Here is a 22,118-nt window from a genome sequence, read left to right as displayed (position 1 = left end):
TAGGTGTAAAATCCTCCATAGAGTACCGGTTGACATGGTGCGTCGTTTTGAAAGGTGGAATGATTTGGAGGAAGAGGAGATACAGAGGGTTCTTCCAGCTATATTACATCGGCAACACGTTATCCACTAGAGATTAATTCCTTTGGAAAAATATGATGGTCAACATTTGATCTCTAGAATATTAACATATGTTGTAGTTGATAATTTTACCACTTGATTTTACGGTTATTATACACACACCATAGATTAAGGCTTTAGGCTATAGTTATCACCTTACTATGACACTTTATCAAGGTTTACATAACTTCTGTTGTTGTTCTGCGACTGTAGCGGCAGTTGGAAGAAGTTTGTTTCAGCTGTTGGTCAGTTCTGAGAAGATTAGGCACGAAAGTGTAAACGTCATATCTGCGACAATGTTTTGGTTAGTTTGGACCATAGACTGTATAAAATATGGACGTAGTATCCGGGACGTAACCCATCTGTTTCTGAAGCACTGTTTTGAGGCCAATCGTCAGCGGCAGCCATATTGCTGCTGTGGAGCCAGTGTGACATAAAGAGGCGGAGTTTGAGCCTCCTAGCCAACAGCTACAGGCTGTTTCCGAAACGGCCTGCTACATACTACTTACTAATGTAGTAGGCAGTAGGTATTGCCTACAACATACTGCGTTTGAATTTAGTATGTAGTATGACTGTTCTGTTTGATCTGTCATGCAGCATGCTGAGCCAGACTTCGCTGGATTTCCGGTTTTGGAAAACGGAAGTAAACAACGGCGAAGCCGATAAATGAAATGCTTATTTAGCATCCATTTATGATTTAAGAAGTTAGGAAGTGGTTTATATGTAATTTGATAACTTTCACAGCACCCAAAAACGGATTTCCTCCCGTCAAAAAATGAGGAAAAAGAAAAAGCAGAACGAGCGCTGTGCATTATGGGAAACAGTACGCGAGGCAGACTGGTCCGATGCACATTGAGATATTTTCCCGAATCTGTAGACATCCGGGGAGTTTTGGCATACTGCAGATTTTTCTCTTGTTCACATACTACTTACTACATACTGAATTTTGGACATATCAGTACGTACTGCTAGTATAGTAGGCGATTTCGGAAACAGCCACAGTGTTCCCGCAGGCAGCTGTGCCTCTCATTGGAGGTCAAAATTGCCGCATTAGAAAAAAATTCACCGCCCTCACAGCGTGTGCCGATCGAGAAATGAGCTCTCCAGACTACACTCATCTATTGTACCAGGCTGTAAACATGTTTATTTCTGCTGTAAAGATCCTCTTTTTCCCATTCATGTGTATGTGGTTTCTGGTACTTCTGGAGCCAGCTTCAAGCGGATCCTCAATGAACTGCAGCTTTTAGCACTTCCGCATTGGACTCATATTTTTAGACCGGAGGTTGTCGCTTGGTTTGGACAGTCTACCAGTTAAGATGAACCTTACGTCTCTGTGATGCAACCAAACAATGACACAACTTAAGCTACAAACTAACTAGTTTCAACGTATGGTTTAGTATGGACTTTACACCCAAACTTAGGACACAACTTACACACAGCTGGTGCAACAGGCTACAGGTGTTTTAGAGACATGTCTTTTTTCTCTGTGTCTTGGATTGAGAATGCTTCTTTTTAAATCAAAGGTTGTTCTATAAATAGTTTCCAGTACCAGCTTCCTACTCATCTTGACGTTACAGTTTCCTGTCTTGTGTTCAAGTGACACTTTGCAAAATACAGGAGTAAGCATGAGTGGAGCATCCTGATGGTTCAGATCTGTTCTGAGACCTTTTATCACACGTCCTTCCTCTCTAACCATCCTCTGCTTCCCTCTCACTCTTTACTGTCAAAAAAGACCAAACAGGATAACAGATTACTCAAAACTTATTCTCAGAAGGAAAAAAAAGAAATATTTATGTGTCTGGATTTTGTTGGAATCTACATTCACAAGCTGTTCTGCCCTACTTTAAGCTTTCAATAATAAGAAATGCCCCTTCACTTCCATCCTCAAGCATGAGTTTGAACAAAAGAAAAAAGGCTGCTGCCCACAAAAGTCTATTTTGGTGGATTTGTTTTATGTAATCAACCAACTCACAGTGAAAACAGGAGCGGCTTGTTCTAAAATCTAATATTTGGCCAATTTATGGTTTGCAATATACTGAGAAATCATGCTGTTTATTCATTTTGACAACTATAAAAGGGTTCTTTGGATACTTTCGCATTTTTCAGTAAGGTGGTGAACTTGTCTGACTCCAAAAACCTAAAAAGTACTTTTGATCTTTTTTGTTGTGTTTGTAGTTTCAGATCAGAGTGTAGGTGAATGTTGTCAAACACTGCACAGCACTTGTGATGTTAATAACACCATGAAACATGATTCAATCAGACAGTCATACACAAATTAAAAAGACAAAATGACATGAAGTGAATCATGATCTCAGACTGGTTCTTACCCAGGCTGCGGTTGCTGAGGTACTGCCTGAGGCTGACGTTGCCCAGCTGGCTCGGTGTGACCTTTCCCACCTCCAGAGCCACGGCGGTGCTCTCGCCTTCCGCCTCCATGGCGACACACACTGACCGCACCTTCAGCACCAGCACCGACACCTGGAGGAGAGGATTGGGAGAAATCAGGGCTGGTAACATCAACTACTAAAAACCAAAGAGAAAGAAAATCTTAAAACACTTGAACTACATTTCTTCAAACTTTGTTTCCAACCTTTTTTTTTCTATCATTCTCAAAGTGTTTCTCTTACTGTGTCTTTGGTGGGATCATCGATGCTCTGAGACGTAGCGCTGACGGTGTCCGGGGACACGCCTCCCTCCTGTTCTGGACCAATCACAGCCTCGGTGGTGCTCTCAGTGGCACTTTGCTCGCTGATGGCATCCTTGAAGCCTGACATGGACACGTCATCTGTAAGATACATCCAAGTATTCAAACATTACTTCATGATCACTATGTCTGCCTTATCATTACACTGCATGGAATTCATAAAGCAGGGTGAAGACACCTTCGCTGTAACACTGCAATACTGACATATCAGAACAGTGCTGCCACCTGGTGGTCAATACATTTACATGCCAGTACATGTGATGTAGTGATATTTGAGCTGATTCTTAAAGCCCTGAGAGGACTTTTCTCTCATTATTAACCTCTATAAAAAGAGACCAGAGATCACTACAGGCTTTAGAGCAGTGACAGCACCATTTGTGAATGAAACAGAAGATTTGATGGTTTCTAAAAATAGAAAAGGTTTTTTATTTTGGGATTCATTTTTGAAAGAGCTTCTCATCCTCCTTTTAAAATTACTTTAGAGGGGGAAATCTCTTTGTTTGAAATGACATTCCATCTCTAACAAGTATGTTGTAATTTACTCTCATGATACAACAGTAGTTTTGGTGACCTGAGCTCAACTCCAACAGTTTGAAGACTGCATTATAACTCATATCCACACATAGACTGTAAATAAAAATGGACAGCGTTGCTCCGCCTCTTCCCGTTGTACAGTTCTGAAGCCAAAAAATCCCTCTCCTGGGCGCAGCCATTGTGCAGCCAGAGCCTGTGAAGCCTTTGTAATAAGCTCCGCCCTACAGCATGACATCATAAGACGCTGTGTGCCCTTTGAAGTTTCGTTCTACGGCGGCTGTGAATCAAAGGAAACCCGGAAGTAAAACCCCGTTTCTTAAACTCTAATAACTAACGAAAAATAAACTTTTCAGAAAAAAGAGGCCTTGGACACAAAGCAGTCAAATACTAACTACATATCACCACAGCATACGGATGTGAGAAACATTCGTACGTGTATTTGTTTTTTAAAGTTTGACAGATTTTTTGACCTATACTGCAGCCAGCCACCAGGGGGCAGTCACACTGCTGAAAGCCTCACCACCAGGGCCGTATCCGGCACGCTTGTATCCACACTGTGCTGTACTGCTCAGATGAGTGCAATAACAACTTACTCTATATGTTGACCTGAAATCAGTGCATTATTGAAAATGAATATTTGTTGTAATGATATTTTGTTTCTGTTTTTGTGCACTGATTAATGTTGCTTTTAGACTGTATGTAAGTGACATCTTTTATATCTCTTCTTAAAACCTATTTCTACAGACTTTCTTTTATACGACTCGATCGTTTGAACTGTTTTTAATTCAATTTCATTATAATTTTTAGTTTTTACCCAACGAATTAACTGTTTTCAATTTTATTTGATTATGTATTTGATTATTTATTGTTTGTTTCATTTATCGTGTTAATTGTTTTATTTACTAATCCATTTTTATTATTTTATTTTTATTTATTTATTTATCTTTGAAAAAACTCTTAAAAAATGATCTATTGGTCTATTGTTACACCACTTCATTCTGTTTAATTTACATGTATACTTTTTTTTTTTTCACCTCTTGCGTTGTATTCTGTTTTGCATTGTATTGAATGATATGATGACTAATGAGACTGGCTGCATGTGTAACACTTGCTGTTTGTTTGATTGCTGTGTCTGATGTATGCTGGGTGTATCTATTGTTTTTCTGTTTTTATTTATTTTTAAATGTTGTTATGTTTGTAACTCTCCATGTAAAGCACATTGAGCTTACGGGGAATGAAATGTGCTTTATAAATAAAATTGCTATTGTTATTATAATCAATCTAATAAAACCCAGTCTGATCAAATATATCTTAACTTAGCCGTCTTCATGAATTGAAGATGTGTTATCAAAGACTGCCGCACCTCTCTCCAGCAGGCTGCACGTGTCTCCGTCCTCCATCAGGTAGCTGTCTATGGAGATGTTGTCCAGCGACTGCAGGGACGGGCTCTTCTTCATGTTCTTGTAGGACACAGAGAAGCTGGACTGGGAGCGGTCTCGCATCAGACGACCACTACAACACATACGTACCAGATGGAGTCACATGTTAAAGAGCAGAGAGGTAAAGACAGGTTTGTCAGCACTATTCATGCAGGTTATTTGATGTGCTGGTACTGATTGTTTTTTAAACTTAAAGAGAAAATACAGCTTTTATTTTGTATTATCTGAGCTGAGTTTTGTTCTGATGTCAGGATTGCTGCGCTCTCAGAGAACTGACAGCGCTTACTCGACGTTTCATGAATTAAATATGGCTTTGTTCCTTTGTGTGGTGTCGTTTAAGGTCGTGTCAGATCGGAGCTTGCCGCCCTCTCAAGCGCCAGAAACGATCTCACGAAAAATCACAACAGACAAAATCAAAGTGGCTCCAAACACAGACGGAGAACACAAGGCTGAAACTTAAAAAAAAAAGAGGAAGTGTCGCAAAGATGAAGCTTTTCATCTTTCACGATCAACAGGTGGACGACAAACACAGGACTCATTAACACACGGGTATACGACACACAGGGACAGGAGAGTCATGCACACATGCACAAACAACACACACACACTTTCCCACTGAGAATTAAAGAGCCAGTCACACATACACTCAGGTATACAGCGAGACACAGATCCAGTGCCTTACATGTTGGACATGGAATAAAGGGAGGTGGATCTGCTGGAGTTTGAGCAGCTGAGGAGATCAGAAACCACAGACAAACTTCCTTTCCTTGGTAGAGAGAAAAAACACACACACACGCACACGCACACACACACACACACACACACACACACACACACACACACACACACACACACACACACCTCGCATGGGTCAAAGCTGAGGTCAGGAGGCAGAAAAGGAAGTGTTATCAAATGACGAGAAAGTGAAGCGCTGACAGAGAAAAGATGGAGGACAAGAGGAAAAGAAAGAAGTGGCAGCTTAGTAATGGAATGTTAAAGACACACACGTGTTGGTTCAGACGAGTGAACAGTGACACTGACAGACAATGATGAGGGGGTGGACACACTGCTCTTGTGTTCAGGAGGAGACAGATTCAATCAGAGAAAGAGAGCGTGAGACTCATTTATAGATTAATTTAATGTGAAGCACAGCAAGAAAAAAAACCTGACTCGACTTGTGCTCGAGTAGACGGAACTTATTTATTCATAAAGATTGTGTCATTGATTTCTTTTTCTTTTTATGTAAGGCACTAATAATTTATCGAGTTTATGAGTGAGGTACAGCAGGGAGTTTAAGAGCAAGTTCCTGCCAGGAGGCCTCAAAGATTTTGCAGCAAATGCAAGCGAGAGCAGTCACAACAACGTGCTGGATGTGTCAAAGAATCATCGAGGAGAAGACAGGGTCAACCTCAGACTTATAATAGACATCCATCCAGGTGTGATGCTAACTTAGCCTACTTGTACTGTTGATTACATTACAGTTGGCGAGTTAATTGTGGCGTTGGTGACCGGGTCAGTGATGTTTGATAAACTCTAAAAATACCTGCAGCTCACCTGCTAGGAATCAGAATTTGAGTGATCAGACGCCTGCAGTGATCCTGCAACAGCAGAATGGATGCCTCATTGCCACATTGATGGATGACGGACAAGGCTGTGACTTCATCGATAAGTTAAATCTTAAGACGCGCAGACAGATCAGTCAGAATCTAATAATAAAGGTGACATATCATACAAAATGGACTTTTCAATGGTTCTTTACCTGAAATATGTTTCCCTGGCATGTCTACAAACCCCCCGAGGATGAAAAAAATCCATTCTGCCCCTGTTTTGATTTCTACACCTTTCACCTTAAATGTGTGTGAAACGAGCCGTTTCAGACTTCCGTGTTTTTGTTACGTAACAACAATATCCGGTCTGTCACGGAGTCAGAGCTTGGAGCTTGTTCAGCCCATAGACTGTATAAAATAATACTGAATCCCTCCCCCGTTTTTCATTACCTGCACAAATGTGTGCTAACTAGGAGCTTAGGAGGGAGGCATGCTAGTTGTAGGCTGTCTTAATAAACACAAAGGTCGGTTTTACTCCCCACGTCTGCAGATTTGAAGATCTAGTGGAGGATTTTTATTTATCATGGATAAGTGCTAGCGCTAGTTAGCATAGCCACATAGCTACATGTTCATAGCTGTAGCTGTAGCTGTGTACCAAGACACAAGTCGACATACTGACAAATAAAACAACAAGAAACACAGAATCTGTGACCCATCCTTCATAAAAGGTCCTGCTGCCTTTCTGGCAGAGGTCGGTTTTACTCCCCACGTCTGCAGATTTGAAGATCTAGTGGATGATTTTTATTTATCATGGAGAAGTGCTAGCGCTAGTTAGCATAGCCACATAGCTACATGTTCGTAGCTGTGTACCAAGACACACGTCTACATACTGATAAATAAAACAACAAGAAACACAGAATCTGTGACCAATCCTTCAGAAAGGTCCTGCTACAGGCGCCTCTCTGTCAGGATCCGATTCTGGATCAGATTCAGAGGGTTGAAGTAACGTGATCTCTGAGCAGCCGTGTATATTCAGCCAACATGTAAACATTAGATCAACGTGCTGGACAGCCGAGGCACATCCACTTCCTGAGGGGGCGTGGTCAGAGAGAAAACAGAGTGTTCTGAGGAGGACTGAAGAAGAGGGCTTTTCAGGCATGCCAAAATCTGATTTCAAAGTGTTTTTTTGAGCATAAACTTTAAAGACATGTTTTGGGGACCTCTTAGACCAATATATATTGATGAAAAAAGCGTGATATGTCACCTTTAATGTATGAAATCCAAAAGTTCTCACACAGTCAGTCAAATGATAGTAAAGCTAATAACGATGACTCGACTCAGACTCAGGTAATGACTCTTCATTTGTGGCCACACAGACTTGAACATTGAGGAATCCAGACTTGGACTCTGACTAGAGGTTAGGAGACTCAACTTCAACTCTGCTTAAATACTCGCAACTCTTCAAATCTTAACTGCCTAAATCCTGTGAACTCTTTGTGTTCCTGACTTAAAGCTCCTGTAAGGAATTCTTGGATTTACGTTAACTGATCTCTTTGTTGTGTTTCTGATGCAAAAGATCTCATCCTTCTTCACTTTAAATGTCCAACGTGGTACACTTTGATTGATTTGTTTTGCTGTGTAAGTCATGTTAGTCCTTGTTCAACTGTTTGAAAGACGTGAAGTTATGGCTGAGACTAAACTTTCTGCACCTTAATGAGAAAAAGACTGAGGTCTTGGGGTGTGTTTGGACACCCCAAGTTCGATGGGAGAACTCTAGGCCCTCTCGCAGCAAATATTCGTTCCTCTGTAAAGAGCCTTGGTGTTTATTTTGACAGCCCCTTTAAATTTGAAAAACAAATATCTACTGTTGTAAAGTCCAGCTTCTTCCAGCTGAGACTTTTAGCCAAGGTTAAGGTCAAGGCCCATCTCCCTCCCAAGGATTTAGAGAGAGTTGTACATGCCTTTATTACTTCGAGGCTTGACTATTGTAACTCCTTGTATGTGGACATAGACATGTCGTCTATTCAGCGCCTGCAGCTTGTTCAAAATGCTGCTGCTCGCCTCCTGACTGAAAGGAAAAAGAGGGAGCACATCACACCTGTGCTGCATGCTCTCTACTGGCTCCCAGTCAGTCACAGGATTGATTTTAAAACTGCACTTTTGACTTACAAGGCCCTAAATGGATTGGCACCATCCTACTTGGCTGATCTTCTCCATGTTCATAATCCAGCTCGAGCACTGAGGTCAACAAACCAGCTGCTCCTGGATGTGCCTAAAAGTCGCCTTAAAACCCGGGGAGACCGAGCCTTTGCAGCAGAGGCTCCCACTGTTGAATGTTTTAAATTTTTGTTGAAGACCCATCTCTACTCTTTGGCCATCTCCTCGTGAAGAGGACAATAATATCCTGATATGTTGTGTTTTTTATTGTTGTCTTCATGTACTTTTTACTTTTTACCTTGTAAAGCACTTTGTTTTTAAATGTGCTGTATAAATAAAGTTGACTTGACTTATTACCAGCTAGAAACTCCACAAAGGAGCTTTAAGTGTGCGGCAGCAGAGGAACATTGATTCTGTCCGGTCATGTTGTACGTCAGTAAAGATGATGGTGTGGTAAAAAAGAAGAGAGTACCTGGATATGGACTGAGGCATCTTGCCGGATGCAGCGTCTTTGTCGCTCCAGTCTTTGCAGCTGAGCGGGTCCAGCATAGGGTCCCCTGTCCCCGTTTTAGAGTCTACTCCATCCTCACCCCCAGCCAACCCTTCAAGAACCATTTCCCCCCCTTCCTCTGAACTCCTCCTCCCAGAGCTCTTAGCTGTAGTCCTATCATCCAGTGAACCTCTGTGATTTAACTCTGCACGTGTAGCCGAGGTAGCCGAGGGGACGAGCGGAGCAGGTCCCTCCGAGCCATCGCCGCAAAGCAGCTGGTCTACGGCGTTGCACGCAGTTTTGGCTGCTCCCCCTTCGGACCCTGATCCAACCCCTTCGCTCCCCCTCTCGCTCTTCTCCGCGCCCTCTCCTGCGTCGCTCCCAGGCTCCAGAGTGCCGCGGCTCTCCGAGGGAGACAGCTCAGAGCCCATAGGGGACCCTGAACCCTCTGGTTGGGAGACGGGCTTCAGGAGGAGGGACACCTCTGCGCTTTTCAGCAGGAGGCCCAGGCAGGCGGTGAAGGGCTGGTGGTCTTCAGAACGCTGGGAGGGATCTTTGCGGTCCCTCTTGGAGCCCATCGACTCGTGATCCTGCTGCAGGGTCTGCTGCAGGGCTTTGATGCTGCGCTGGAGCTGCATCAGGAACACGTACTGCCGGTGGCTCACCTGGACAAAGTCAGAGACGATTACCATGCATGTTGTAAATAAACCTATCATGCAGCATCTTTATGTTTCAGTACTGGGTCCATTATGTGGTTTTGTAGACGTACACTAGTCAAGAAGTACTGAACCAGATCAAAGTATCAGTATTAAAAAACGTACCTGAGCACTTAAATGCTTCTGCACGTGCACCAGAATTTGCACATTAGCACTTTTACTAGAAGATGACAGAGACGAGGAGGAGGAAGGCAGACTGTCCAGCGAGTGTGGTTTATGGAGTCCATTACTGGCAGGCTGCGTGGCGTCGTTGCTCTGAGAACCATCACTGCTGTAATACTCCTTCAGTAACCGTTTCCTCTGCAGGCGTGCCACAGCCTCACCAGACGTGCTCCGTGACATACCCGATCCGGCCGCACCTCTCAGCCTCTCCTGGTGCTGGACAATCTTAGCGGGCTGACACGCCCACACTGTGAGAGGAAAGGAGTCCACGAAGGGCTGTGGCCGCCCTTTGCCTCCACGGGTGCCTTCATAGTCCACCCAAAACTGGGCGAAGTGCAGCGCCCAAAAGTCTGATGCGGCTGGCATCTTGAGCGCGTCCGTGCCCAACGTCGGCACTGTCAGGCCTCGGTAGATTTCGTGGAGCTTGGTGTCTTGTTCGTGTGCGTGGCGCTGGAAGACGGGATGCAGGAGGGGGGAGGACGAGGAGGAGCGAGGGAATGAGGAGTAAGAAGGAGAGTAGAAGGGTTCCTCCTCGAAGGCCTGCAGCAGCGCCTCGAGGTGGGAGCGGGTGCAGTTAGACGGGTGTCGGGTGTTTGTGGCGACCATTTCTGAAGTCTGCACGGAGATGGATCGAGGCAGATCGGGAGGAGAGGAGGCGTCTCGATCGGTGGGAATCACCAGCTGGATGTGGACACAAAAAATCTGCATCAGCACCAGAGAGAACATCCTACACCTCAAGAGAGCATAACCACTCTTAAACCAATTCAAACAGTTACAGGAATGCAATGCTCGTGTGTTGAAAGACGAATAAGTGGGTGAAAATCAAGCTCATTATATCAGCGATACCGACAGGATGCTACATATCTAAAGTTAAGTTTATGAGTCATCGTCTCTGCATCCCTCCTTACCTTGAGCATGAGGCCGTCCACTTTAACATCCACGTGCTCTTCTGGTTTCTGGGAGTCGCTGAGCTTGTAGATCTCCATGAACTGCTCCAGACTCTGCCTGAGGTCGAGGGCAAACAGGTTGATCCAAATCAGGCTGCGAGGGTCCAGGACCAGCTGCAAGGCATTCAGCTGGGCGTAGAGGTTAGGACACGGGACTGGAGGAGAAAGTAGGGGAGAGAAGCGATTAGGGGTGGGAATCGGAAACCGGATCCGACTTGGAATTGTACACCTCAAATGGTAAATGGACTTGTACTTATATAGCGCTTTTCTAGTCTTTCTGACCACTCAAAGTGCTTTTACACTGCTTGTCACATTCACCCATTCATACTCATTCACTCACTGATGGTAGAGGCTTCTACAGTGAGGGACCATCAGTGTTGGCTAATCTCATTCGTTCACATTCACACACCTCTGAACAACAGAGGGAGCAATTTGGGGTTCAGTGTCTTGCTCAAGGACACTTCGGCATGTGACTGCCGGAGCTGGGATCGAACCGGCAACCTTCCGATTGATAGACAACTGCCTCTACCCACTGAGCCACAGCCGCCTTGTGTTATTTATTCTTCTTAACGATAATTTCCCAGCACAACGTCATGTCACGTCGCGGTACGTTGCATTACCTCACACACTCTGTGACATAGAACTCCTTCAACAACGAGGAAAAATTTTAAGTATTTTCCTCCAGGCTCCAGGGGCCACGTCTGGACTCACGTGACCGAAAATGAGGCACCGAGAGCGGGTAAAACACCTCCGCGATGACCCCTGGAGGAAAAGCGTTTTTCCTCTCCAAATTCAAAGTCTTTTCATCCAGGCTCGAGGGCCCACGTCCGGACTCACGCGGACGAGAATGAGATCAACCTATTGTTCAGTATGTTCAAGTTGAATATGTTCATGTTCAGTCTTGTGCAGACATAATTTTGGAAAAAATAAAATGGTTCCTTTTGGTGTGGAAGACTGTGTAGAACTACTTTTTTTTTTCCCTCAAAAAAATACTCAGGAATCGTTTGGAGAATTGATAAGGGATTGGATTGATAAGCAGAATAAAATCGTATCAATTCCCACCCCTAGAAGCGACGGTGACACATTAGAGAAATCACATATTGAAAAACCTTTTCCTCCACTTGCTAGAAAAGAAAAGGCTTCTGTTTGAAAAATGTTTCTTAATAGCGAGAGAGCGATAACATGAATTAATTGGGTGATTCCTCATTCAGAGTACGGGGCGTGATTCAGAAAAAATCAATGCCTTCTCAGCCACACTGCAGTCAATGAGTTCCTCACAGATGAATTACTCAGCAGCATGGATCCAACAGAGAGGAGAGGTCTGCCAAACAGAACCTGGTGTACAAACAGCCACTTACACACCTCATGACCTCCTGGAGAGGTTTAATGTTTTTAAACGAGATGCTACTCTTATACAAGTGTAAATAAAAGAGGCTGAAGTCTCACTGGGGTAGTCTTTGCCATCAGGGAAGTAGTACTCTGTGAACTCCACATGAATGGCTGGCATCTCAGGGGGGAGGTACAAGGACTTCTTATTGCAGGAGATCATGGTTTTAGGGCTGGAGCGACGCTGGTCTGCTGTTGACACCTGCAAAACACAGACAGACACAGAGAGTATCACTTAAAGCTGGCAGTGAGGATGCACGTAGTCTCAGTGAGTCCACGTCTGAAGGTTTGTAAGGCAGAGTGCATCCTATAGAGACCTGGTAGATGCTGAAGTCAGCCATCCTCAGAACCACAGAGCTGGACATGAGCTGGGTCTTGGGGCTTTGCGTGGGAGGAGGACTGAAGGCGGCGCTGGAGGAGGTGTTTATCTTACCTGCAGAGAAAGACAGAAAGGAAAAGAAGGATGCAGAGAAAGAGGGGAACAAAATGAAACAGAGTGAAGAGGAAGGGGGATAAACAGAGGGAGCGCTCAGTTCTACGATGAGGAGCCTCTCTGCCTTGCAAAAAAGGTGTGTATCACCGCACCCAGCTGTGCGCACACACACCGTGGTACCTGGCTCTAGGCACCAGCAGCACTGGGCTGGAGGCTGTGTGTGTGAGCTCCACTCTAGAAGTCCTCCCTCTGCCTCCCTAAGCCCTACTCCTTCTCCTCCTGATCTCTCCTGACTTCCTAGAGGCCCATACAGATCGTCCCTAAGGGACACTGGAGGACAGAAAACCCACATGGATGATGTGCTGCGTGTGCGTGCCAGGAGATACAACAACACCTAGATTAAATTACTTTACACCTCACTTTGTAATATACATCTGTGTGTGATTACTTACTGTGTTGAGGGGAAGTGTTGGCAGGGGCCGGACCCTGCTGGTCACGGACTGTGCTCTTTAACATTTCCACGTTGGATTTAAACTCATCGAGCAGACTCCGAGCCCAGCCCTCCCTCGTCTTTGTGGCCTCGCTGTAGTGCATCCAGTGAACACAACTGTCACCTGAAGGAGACACAGAAAAGAGGAACATTTAGAATTTGATTGATGTGAAATGTTTTGATGATGTAGCCAAACAATGCACTTTATTCTCCACATTTGTATCTTTATTAAAGTTCTTTTAACCTTTAAACGCCACGTAACATTCCCAATTTATACCTCCCTCTCCTTTAAGATCATTTGGTGCAATTTATTTAAAATGCAAGGAAAGTTGAGGTGTCTAATTGCCTTAAAATAACTACCTAACATTTGCAGATTGTTACAATGTTACAACGTTACAATGTCATTTAGCAGACGCTTTTATCCAAAGTGACGTACATACTAGAACAAGAACAACACAAGCAAAGATCTAGACAAGAGGAAACAAGATCAGTAAGAGTAACAAAGTGCTTCGAGTCCATTTGGATGCAGGTACTGCCAAACAGTAAAGACAATGCACAAAAGTAAGTAAGGCGTTTTTTGTTTTTTTTTAATAAAATAAGGAACATCTACAATGAAGCAACCAAACCATTTAAGACCTTCCATTATCATCATCAACAATTAACCTCACCACAATAATGACCAAAGTACCAAGTGCTGGGTCACTCAAGACCTGAACACAGATTCCCAGAGTAGAGCAGGACAGTGTGAGTCAACTGTAGCTGGAAGACATGATCTGCCACTGGGGACAACAGTGGAGAACAGTCCAGCTAAGTGCATAGTGCTTCCTAAAGAGCTGGGTCTTTAGCTGTCTTTTGAAAGTAGAGAGGGACTCTGCAGATTGTCTTGGTATATCTAAATGGCAATAACAAGCAGCAAGCATGAAACATAAAATGACTGAAGTAGAGAGTTTGGAAGATGGAGGAAAATCAGAAACTGAAACTTGTGCTTATGGCAGCATTGAGATTACTGCAGTATACAAACCTGCTCTGTGGAAAGGATAGTAGTCCAGAGTGATGGAGCTGAAGGAAAGCTGCATGGCTCCACCTGTTATCCTCTTGTTGATCACTGCACAGAGATAAGAGAGACAGAAACACAGTCAATTTGCGCAAAATGATTGTGTTCCTCTCACTGTTACCTTAAAAAACCCAAAGAAAAATGAACAGACAGAAGAAAAAGAGACCCTTCTTTTATCACAACCAAGAAAAAACACGGTGCCTGTGTAATATACAGGCATGTGATAAATGTAGAGTAAATCTGTGCCACCTTTGTCCTTGGCATGGATGTCGTCGCAGATGTGCAGGTCGAGGTGCGTGATCTGGAGGTGGTGGGACGTCTCACACACGTCATAGGCGCTGAACAGCTTGGCCATCGTGGCACTCTGGTCTGCTGCTGTGGATGCCTGCTGGGTGCGCACCTGCTGGGCTGAGGGGGGGGCTGACGACACCTGGTCGACAGAAATACACACACAGAAAGAAGTGGGAAGTATTAATAGAGTTGAAGTTGGGTGAAGTCGGTCACTGTAGGTGCTATTGTGTATTTGATGCTTGTGACTTGTGTTTGTTTTGATTTTTCCAGATCTGTCTTTCTTTAATATTTATTCTTATATTTCTGTCACTTCTTTCATTTGTGCATTTTTTTGGTTTCCTTTTGAAATCAGAGTTTTAAACCTTGTGTTCAATGACCAGCTGGATCATGCAGTTCCCAAATCTTCCAGCAGATGGCGTGTGAGCTCAAACTACAGCAAACATACTAGACTGAGGGGGAATTCGTGTTGACTTGTGTGGGTGATGAGTGGCTGTACATTTTCTGAGTGTTTGAAAAGTGAAATAAAATAATACAGATGATAGAAACTGGCGGCAGCAGAGAGAGACAGAGATGGTGGAGGCAGATAGACGCCATATGGCATAAACAGAGTGACACAGAGAGGGGCAGACATGATTTCCATGGACACAAGGACTAACTATCAGACCGTGACAGGGTGCACCCACAGAGGGTGAAATGAGGGCACAGAGAGGCGAGGAGTGGAGGAGGAGAAATGAGGACAGACAAATGGAATGGAATCAAGAAGTTGAGGAAATGTGTATTTCGTCCTCTAAATGTGCTCGAGGTCTGTTCTTTGTGCACCTGGTCTTCCGTGGCCATGCTCTTCCTCTGCTGCGCCGACTTCTCCATGGCCTCGCTCAGAGACTTGGCGTACTGCACCATGGCTTTGAGCTGGGAGTCGGTCAGCACCCAGAGCAGGTCGTCCAGGATCAGGATCAGCTTGGAGGCCACCACGTTGCAGTCCTTAATCTGTGTCAGACAGAGTGGTTGGGTATGAGCATGTATTATGCAGGTGGAGGTAGCCTGAGAGCTCCCGGTAATGTAACACGATACTTGTAGGTCAATTCTCTTATTGTGTTTAATGCTGAAAACTGCTTTTTCCTGACTGTAAAAAAATCACTTGAAGTACACACCCCATGCTCTCTGTAGGGTTAAATACAAACAGTTTTTCCTTTTTTGCTATTTGACCTTAACTTGCATTGACAGCGTTTTCTGGAGAAGTTTTTGGAAGCTCTATTCAGCACTCCTTCTTCACAAAAGGGGTTAATTACACTCACACAGAGGTCTTTGTCTGATGCATGCAGCATTATAATAAATCTATACAATCCAAAACAGACCAGGGTACTGTTTTTTGCCTCACTGCACACTCCCCCGTTTGATGAATTGCTTCTGCTGGCCCTGCGGCCTGCGAGGCAGCACAGAAGGTTTATTGTTCAGCAGACATGCGGCTGCTGCTCAGAGTAGCTTGAATTTTAAGTCTGCTTCATCAGATTTCATAAAGCGACTGATTCGATTGGTGTTTGTGTGTGTGTTTGTCGCTGACCCGTCTCTTCAGTGTGACTCTGATCTTGGACTGGTTCGTGATGAGGCGAATCGGGGCGCTCAGCATCTCGTGCTCGGCGCTCTGTATGGCGTCGGCCTCGATGCGGATCATCTGCCAGCTGATCTCCTTGAACGTTAGAATCTGGGAACAGATGAGACAACACAGTGTGGCGATGAATCTGACGCCGAATTGATAATGCACTTGAATGCAAAGCTGAAGGACACACTGACCTCTCCCCTCTGAGGGTCCTGGATGCGGGTGAAGCGCAGGTCGCTCAGGCTCCAGCTGGTGTTGACGCTGTAGACCTGCAGCTGCGAGAGCTCAAAGGAGGCGTTGAAGGCCTTGGCGCTAATCCTAATGACGATGGAGTTGATGGACAGTGTCATCCCCTCGACCACCTTCTCTGCAAAGCCGTACTCGCTGCATGCGACAGATGGACACGAGCATGAAAAAGTAAACATGGTGATTAGTTGTGCGACAGGGTGAAAGCAGTAAGTTATCTCTGGTCCATGTTTGGAGCACTGGGATTGGGTGTGGGCATATTTTGTTTGAGTATGATTACAAGCTCAAATATTATGATAAGGAACCTGAAGGGAGGCTGTGATTGTCAGTGAGGGTCAGGGAGGCTGACACACTCTCTACTTTTAAGATTAGGCCTCAAACTTTCCTTTTTGATGAAGCTTATAGTTAGAGCTGGCTCAGGCTTGGACCAGCTCTTAGTTGTGCTGCTAAAGGCTTAGACTGGCGGGGGGAACTGGCGCACTGACACACTGGGATCCTATCTCACCCCCTTCCCCCCAATCCCCCCATCACTTACTTTAACTCTACCTGTCCCAATGAAAGTTACTAACCATAGACCTTTCTGGAGTCCCTGAGCTCCCTTGTCTCATAGGTCCCTCTGAGCTGTCGTAGACGACCTGCTGCTGTGGACGTGCTGGACCCCAGCGGCAACAGATACTACTACTCGTCTCATCACTATCACCTCTTCCTCTATCTCTTATTATTCTCTATCCCTCTTTCAAGACCCAACTCGGTCGAGGCATGATGGCTGTCTAACATGAGTCTGGTTCTGCTCGAGGTTTCTGCCTGTTTAAAGGAAGTTTTTCCTTTGCCGCTGTAACTAGCTAAATACTGCAAGCTGCAATGCTCATGGTGGATTAAGGTGGGGTAAGAGTCTTATCCTGTCTTGGTGTTGGGTCTCTGTGTCTGACAACATAGAGTGGTCTAGACCTGCTATGTTTGTAAAAGCGTCTTGAGATAACATTTGTTGTGATTTGGCAAGATAGATAGATAGATAGATAGATAGATAGATAGATAGATAGATAGATAGATAGATAGATAGATAGATAGATAGATAGATAGATAGATAGATAGATAGATAGATAGATAGATAGATAGATAGATAGATAGATAGATAGATAGATAGATAGATAGATAGATAGATAGATAGATTGATTGATTGAGACAGTGGTTTGCATACTTTTTTCATATGTGCTCCCTTTAGGGAAACAAACAAAGAAAAGTTATGTAGCAAGAATCCTCAACTTGCAGTTTCTTTCCAGATGTTTCATGTAATGGTGTTTGTGTGTTCTCTCCTTCCTCTCTGCTCCTACAGATGCTGCTCCTAGCCTCACCAGCAGTAGTTGATTGACCTCACCTACACCAAACCTCACAGACTTAAACCACAGGGCCATCATACGCATCGCAACCTCAATACAACAGGACATCACACATCCACTAAACACCTACCTCATCCCACTCCCCTCAGGATGCAGGTACAGAGGTGCAGAAGCGCTCGCCTCGGCAAGAGCATGATCCCTGCTGTTATAGCGAGCCTGAACAAAAGGCCTCACTGAATTGTATAACTCTGTCTGAGTGTTGATGTCTTTGTGGACAGTTTGTTGAGCCTACAGTGTATTTTCTTGTGTTTGTCTATGTCTGTGGAGATGCAGAAAGGTGCTGTGGAAAAGAATTTCCCCAAGGGGAAGTCTAAAGTCTAAGTCTAAAGTCTCACCTACACTCAGATGGAAAGAGTTATTTTGCAAGTTTGCTTGATGAGCATCCCTTGTGTTGCTCCTCTTCCCTCTTAAATCTGTTGATTTTGTGCAATTTGCTATTTCTTAACTGTCTGAATGATTAGATTAATCTTGCAGTTAGTCAGGCAGTAAGGTATTGTGAATTCAGCACGAAGTAGTCTTCACATAATACTAAGAAACACAGTAACAGTGTCATAAAAGAGCTAAAACATGACACATTCATTAAAGAAACTCTTAAAATAAATCTCTAACTTTGTAAACTTGTGTTAGCCCAATTATTTCCATCTGAGTGCTGAAGAGCTGAATCAGCCAGATGCTGGTATTGGAGATGAAACAAATGGGAAACATTCGACTGCAGCATTTACCTTTGCCCTGATGCTGTTGCTATGGGAGACGGGCCATTGGGGGGACGTGGCTCATCGCAGGTACTCATCTCCATCACCACTTTATCCAGGGTCTGCAATTCAATCAAAGACGGAACATGAGGACTACTTTTGGTTCTGTGACAGCAGGTATGTGGCTTCGTCTGGAGGTGTAGCTCGACACGTTTCTTCACAGGGATGTTGTCAGACTTGTTTTTGTAAGCTATTTTCTACTTCTATCACCTATTTTACACTCCAGCTACTCAGTGTCTTCTGTTGTGGAAACAAAGAGTGCTCCTCTGGTTGTTTCTGCTTTCACGTAGCATGTGAACTGGGAATTTCAGCCACAAGGGGACTGGGACCACGAGTAAGTCACTCAGCCTGACACCTGCGCCCCACTCAGCAAGGTTGCAGCCATGACGCATTAGCTCGCTGCTATGACACAGATGTCAGCAGAACCTAGTTTTCATGCTGTAAAAAGGCACTGCAGGAGAAACTCCCAAACGCCACATTTGCAAGCTTGTAAACGATGTCTTTCAAGGCTGCTTTAGGGAGCCTAGTTAGTCTGTTTGAGCACAACACTGAATCCTAACAACACTGGCAGAGACTACAACCCCTCCATCTTCACAACCATAGCAAGAGGGGTGGACTACTTCCAGACCTGCCAACACTCTGGATTTAGGCGAGTGTACCACTGTAGTTTTTATTTTCTCCTGATAATCTCCCTATTTCACGTTGATGTCAATCAAATGAGTGTCCCTCAACTTCTATGGCACGTGCCCCATCAGATATTTTCATGCCTTCATTTTTTTAAAACCTTGATTTCATTTTTATACTATATTTTTCATAGGATCCTCTAATATCTAACAGGTTTTTTTTTTATGTATTTATTTATTAAACCTTTATTTAACCAGGTTGGTCTCATTGAGATCAAAGATCTCTTTTCCAAGGGAGTCCTCTACTTGAGCCTTACTAAAAACATGGGCAGTCCAACTCGGTGGTGTTGCTGAATGTAAAAAGCCAGACTGTGGTGTCTTTCTAGCACACCTTGGATGCAGATAACCCAGATAATGTGGCGGTGTTGCAGCTGCAGAAAGTCATAGCTTCCTGTTCATCTTGTAACAAACTGTGTCAGTCATTGTGGTGGGCGTTTGATCCGCACTGTTTTGTTATGTTGTTTTTTTCCCACATTGATTTTGAAAGGTAATCTTTATGACTGAAGTAATCATCTTTTGCATCATGTGAGCAGAATGTGTGGTGGATAAAACTCACCAAAGAGATCGGGTGAGTCTTCAACTTGGTCCATGGTATCTGTGAATGAATACAGGACAGCAGGTTAGCTTTGCAGCCTCATAATCTTCAAACCAATACATGACTTTTTTAACTAACATGAAATGTGAAGCTGAGTTAAAAGGCTAACTGAGTAAAGGCAACCGAACTGTACAGAATTAAATGAAGTGAAGAGAGGGAGACAGATAGCTGAGATGTGATGGGCCTCGTTCACCAACTGTTCTTTTTATCTTTTTTTTTTAATATGAACAGAATTTGACAATTGTGATGAACACTTGTAATTAACAATGTCATGTAACAATAAAAATAAAGACAATTACATTCTTATATAATAACAACAAAATAAAAACAAAATAATAAATCAAAAAAGAATAATTATAAATAATTAATACAAAAACAAACAAACAGAAACTTAATGATAATTACAATAATTATCATTATTATTATAATTACAACAATAATAATACCGAAATTCAACACAATGACAATACAAAAAAACAAATGAATTATTACACATATGTACGTGTATACACATATACGCATCGATGACAAATGAAAACAATTGTGATTATTTGTAAATTAAATGAGGACATAGATTCAAACAATGTAGGAAAAAGTAATATTAATAATAATAATAAATAAAATAATAATAATAATAATAAAGTGTAGTGACTATGAAGAGCCAAAAGCTGCTGAGAGGCTGAGGTTGGGCCTAGTTATGTGACGGATGCACTAAAAGCAAAAATCACTAATGCACAAAAAAGTAAGTCGAACCTTTTATTATCGAAAAAGGATAATCAACTCATGATAAAGTGCACAAAAGAAAATAGCGAAAATAAGTGATAATAAGCAGTCAACAAAAAGTACGGAGACCCAGCTCACCCCCTCTCTCTACCTCCAAACAAAAGAAAACAGGGGCGGGGATATTCAGTTCATTTAGGCTTCCTAACACATGACCCGTAAATAACCTAATAACTGACCCCACAATAAACCATACTGTAAACAAACAACAAACATAGACAAACAATAAACTACCCTAAACCTCAAAAATAAGATACAATAAACACTTGAATCCTTCATGGCTCCTACAATAATAATAATAATAATAATAATTAAAAAAATAAATAAAAATAATCCAAAAAATGCACTGCCTTAAAGCTGCTGTGAGGAACTTTTGTTTTGTATCGATTCTGGCGCCCCTTGTGGACAAAGCGATACCTCTTATCTCTTGTCCTAAACATGCAAAAGTAGTGTTTTCAACAAAAGCCTCATCCTGTTGTCTTCAACAGTCAAGATCATCAGGCAATGTGATTATTTTCCATGTAAACAGTCAAATAAAGGCTGTTTCTGAAGCGAGATGTCCATCATCTGGTCTGACACCTACCCCCTCAGGGTGGTTTCAGGCATTAAAAATGACAACAGAGAAGGTGTCAGTGTTGTTGCTGATGGACTTGTTTGCTATTGAAGGTCATAAAGAGGCATCAGTATCATTTTCAGTCTGTTGCTCAGCCACTTCAAAACTCCTCACAGGGCCTTTAAAATGGAAATCAAATGTGGACATTCCTGTCGGACTCTGGCTCTCTGAAATTAATAAATGTGTTCTGCTAGAGGAGATAACTTACAGTCTGAGAAATAGGAGTAAAACATTTTATAAGATATGGCAACCCTACCTGGACTAAATGGAAAACCGGCCATCTCACATTGTTGACTGTGCCACTGTATAACAAAATTGTATTGAGAATGTCTTGAAGATTCATTTCTGTCTCTCGTCAGTTTTTGTAATTTTTTTTTTAATTATTATTTTTACTATTACTCTTTTTTTCTATTGATTTAAATCGTTATTCTGGAACTACCTATTGTCTGTATTCTGTCTGTAATATTATCTCTTCTCATACTGTAGGCTTCCTTCTCTTCCTTTATGTCCTTTGTATAAGTCTATTTTCTGTCTACGTGTTTAAATTTGAAAAGCAAAATAAAATATTCAAAAAAAAAAAAAAAAGTTGATAATAAAATAAAAGAATTAGTGAAGGGGAAGTGGGTCTGCTTGGTCAAATCTTATATGTGACAGTGAGCAGGTTGTCTCATACTCGAACAATCAGAGTGGTAAAAATAGAACAGGACATGGGCCGGGCCGGGAACCGAGCAGCACAAAGTAAGGATTCAACTGTTCTTTTTTCAAGCGATATTTTTTGGGGCAACATGGTCGAGGCTGGAATCAAACCTGTGGCCTCTATGACGAGGGCTACAGCCTCTGTATATGGGGCGCGCACTTAGATCGCTAGGCCAAATCTCTTCCTTGTTAAAGTAAAGAGCAGAAAGCAACAGAGGCTGATGATGCAGAGGTTACTGTAGGTCAGATAACATTTAGCTGTAGGTAACATATGATTTAAAGGACCCAGATA

At 43.2% G+C, this 22,118-nt stretch overlaps 1 protein-coding gene across 2 annotated transcripts in view; it reads right to left on the bottom strand.

Moving 5' to 3' along the window:
* The window catches only part of uhrf1bp1l (UHRF1 binding protein 1-like), a 62,288-nt gene that overhangs the window by 12,126 nt on the left and 28,044 nt on the right, over positions 1-22,118 (bottom strand). Inside the window, exons 3-19 of one of the 2 annotated variants that reach the window (XM_034673372.1) lie at positions 19,699-19,737; positions 18,430-18,521; positions 16,259-16,448; positions 16,029-16,169; positions 15,287-15,454; positions 14,426-14,606; positions 14,144-14,227; positions 13,085-13,246; positions 12,813-12,962; positions 12,517-12,632; positions 12,260-12,401; positions 10,775-10,968; positions 9,810-10,547; positions 8,971-9,653; positions 4,719-4,867; positions 2,745-2,902; positions 2,445-2,595 (exon numbers count right to left, since the gene is read on the bottom strand). In XM_034673372.1, coding sequence (XP_034529263.1) covers positions 2,445-2,595; positions 2,745-2,902; positions 4,719-4,867; positions 8,971-9,653; positions 9,810-10,547; positions 10,775-10,968; positions 12,260-12,401; positions 12,517-12,632; positions 12,813-12,962; positions 13,085-13,246; positions 14,144-14,227; positions 14,426-14,606; positions 15,287-15,454; positions 16,029-16,169; positions 16,259-16,448; positions 18,430-18,521; positions 19,699-19,737 — 3,538 coding nt within the window. The remainder of the gene's footprint in view (positions 1-2,444; positions 2,596-2,744; positions 2,903-4,718; positions 4,868-8,970; positions 9,654-9,809; positions 10,548-10,774; positions 10,969-12,259; positions 12,402-12,516; positions 12,633-12,812; positions 12,963-13,084; positions 13,247-14,143; positions 14,228-14,425; positions 14,607-15,286; positions 15,455-16,028; positions 16,170-16,258; positions 16,449-18,429; positions 18,522-19,698; positions 19,738-22,118) is intronic. The other variant, XM_034673373.1, reaches the window with a different exon arrangement.

This window comes from Notolabrus celidotus, chromosome 21 (genome assembly GCF_009762535.1).
Source record: "Notolabrus celidotus isolate fNotCel1 chromosome 21, fNotCel1.pri, whole genome shotgun sequence".
In the NCBI taxonomy this organism is placed as follows: domain Eukaryota; kingdom Metazoa; phylum Chordata; class Actinopteri; order Labriformes; family Labridae; genus Notolabrus; species Notolabrus celidotus.
Note: the sequence above shows the minus strand (reverse complement) of the source record. Positions and strands in the feature narration are given on the sequence as shown.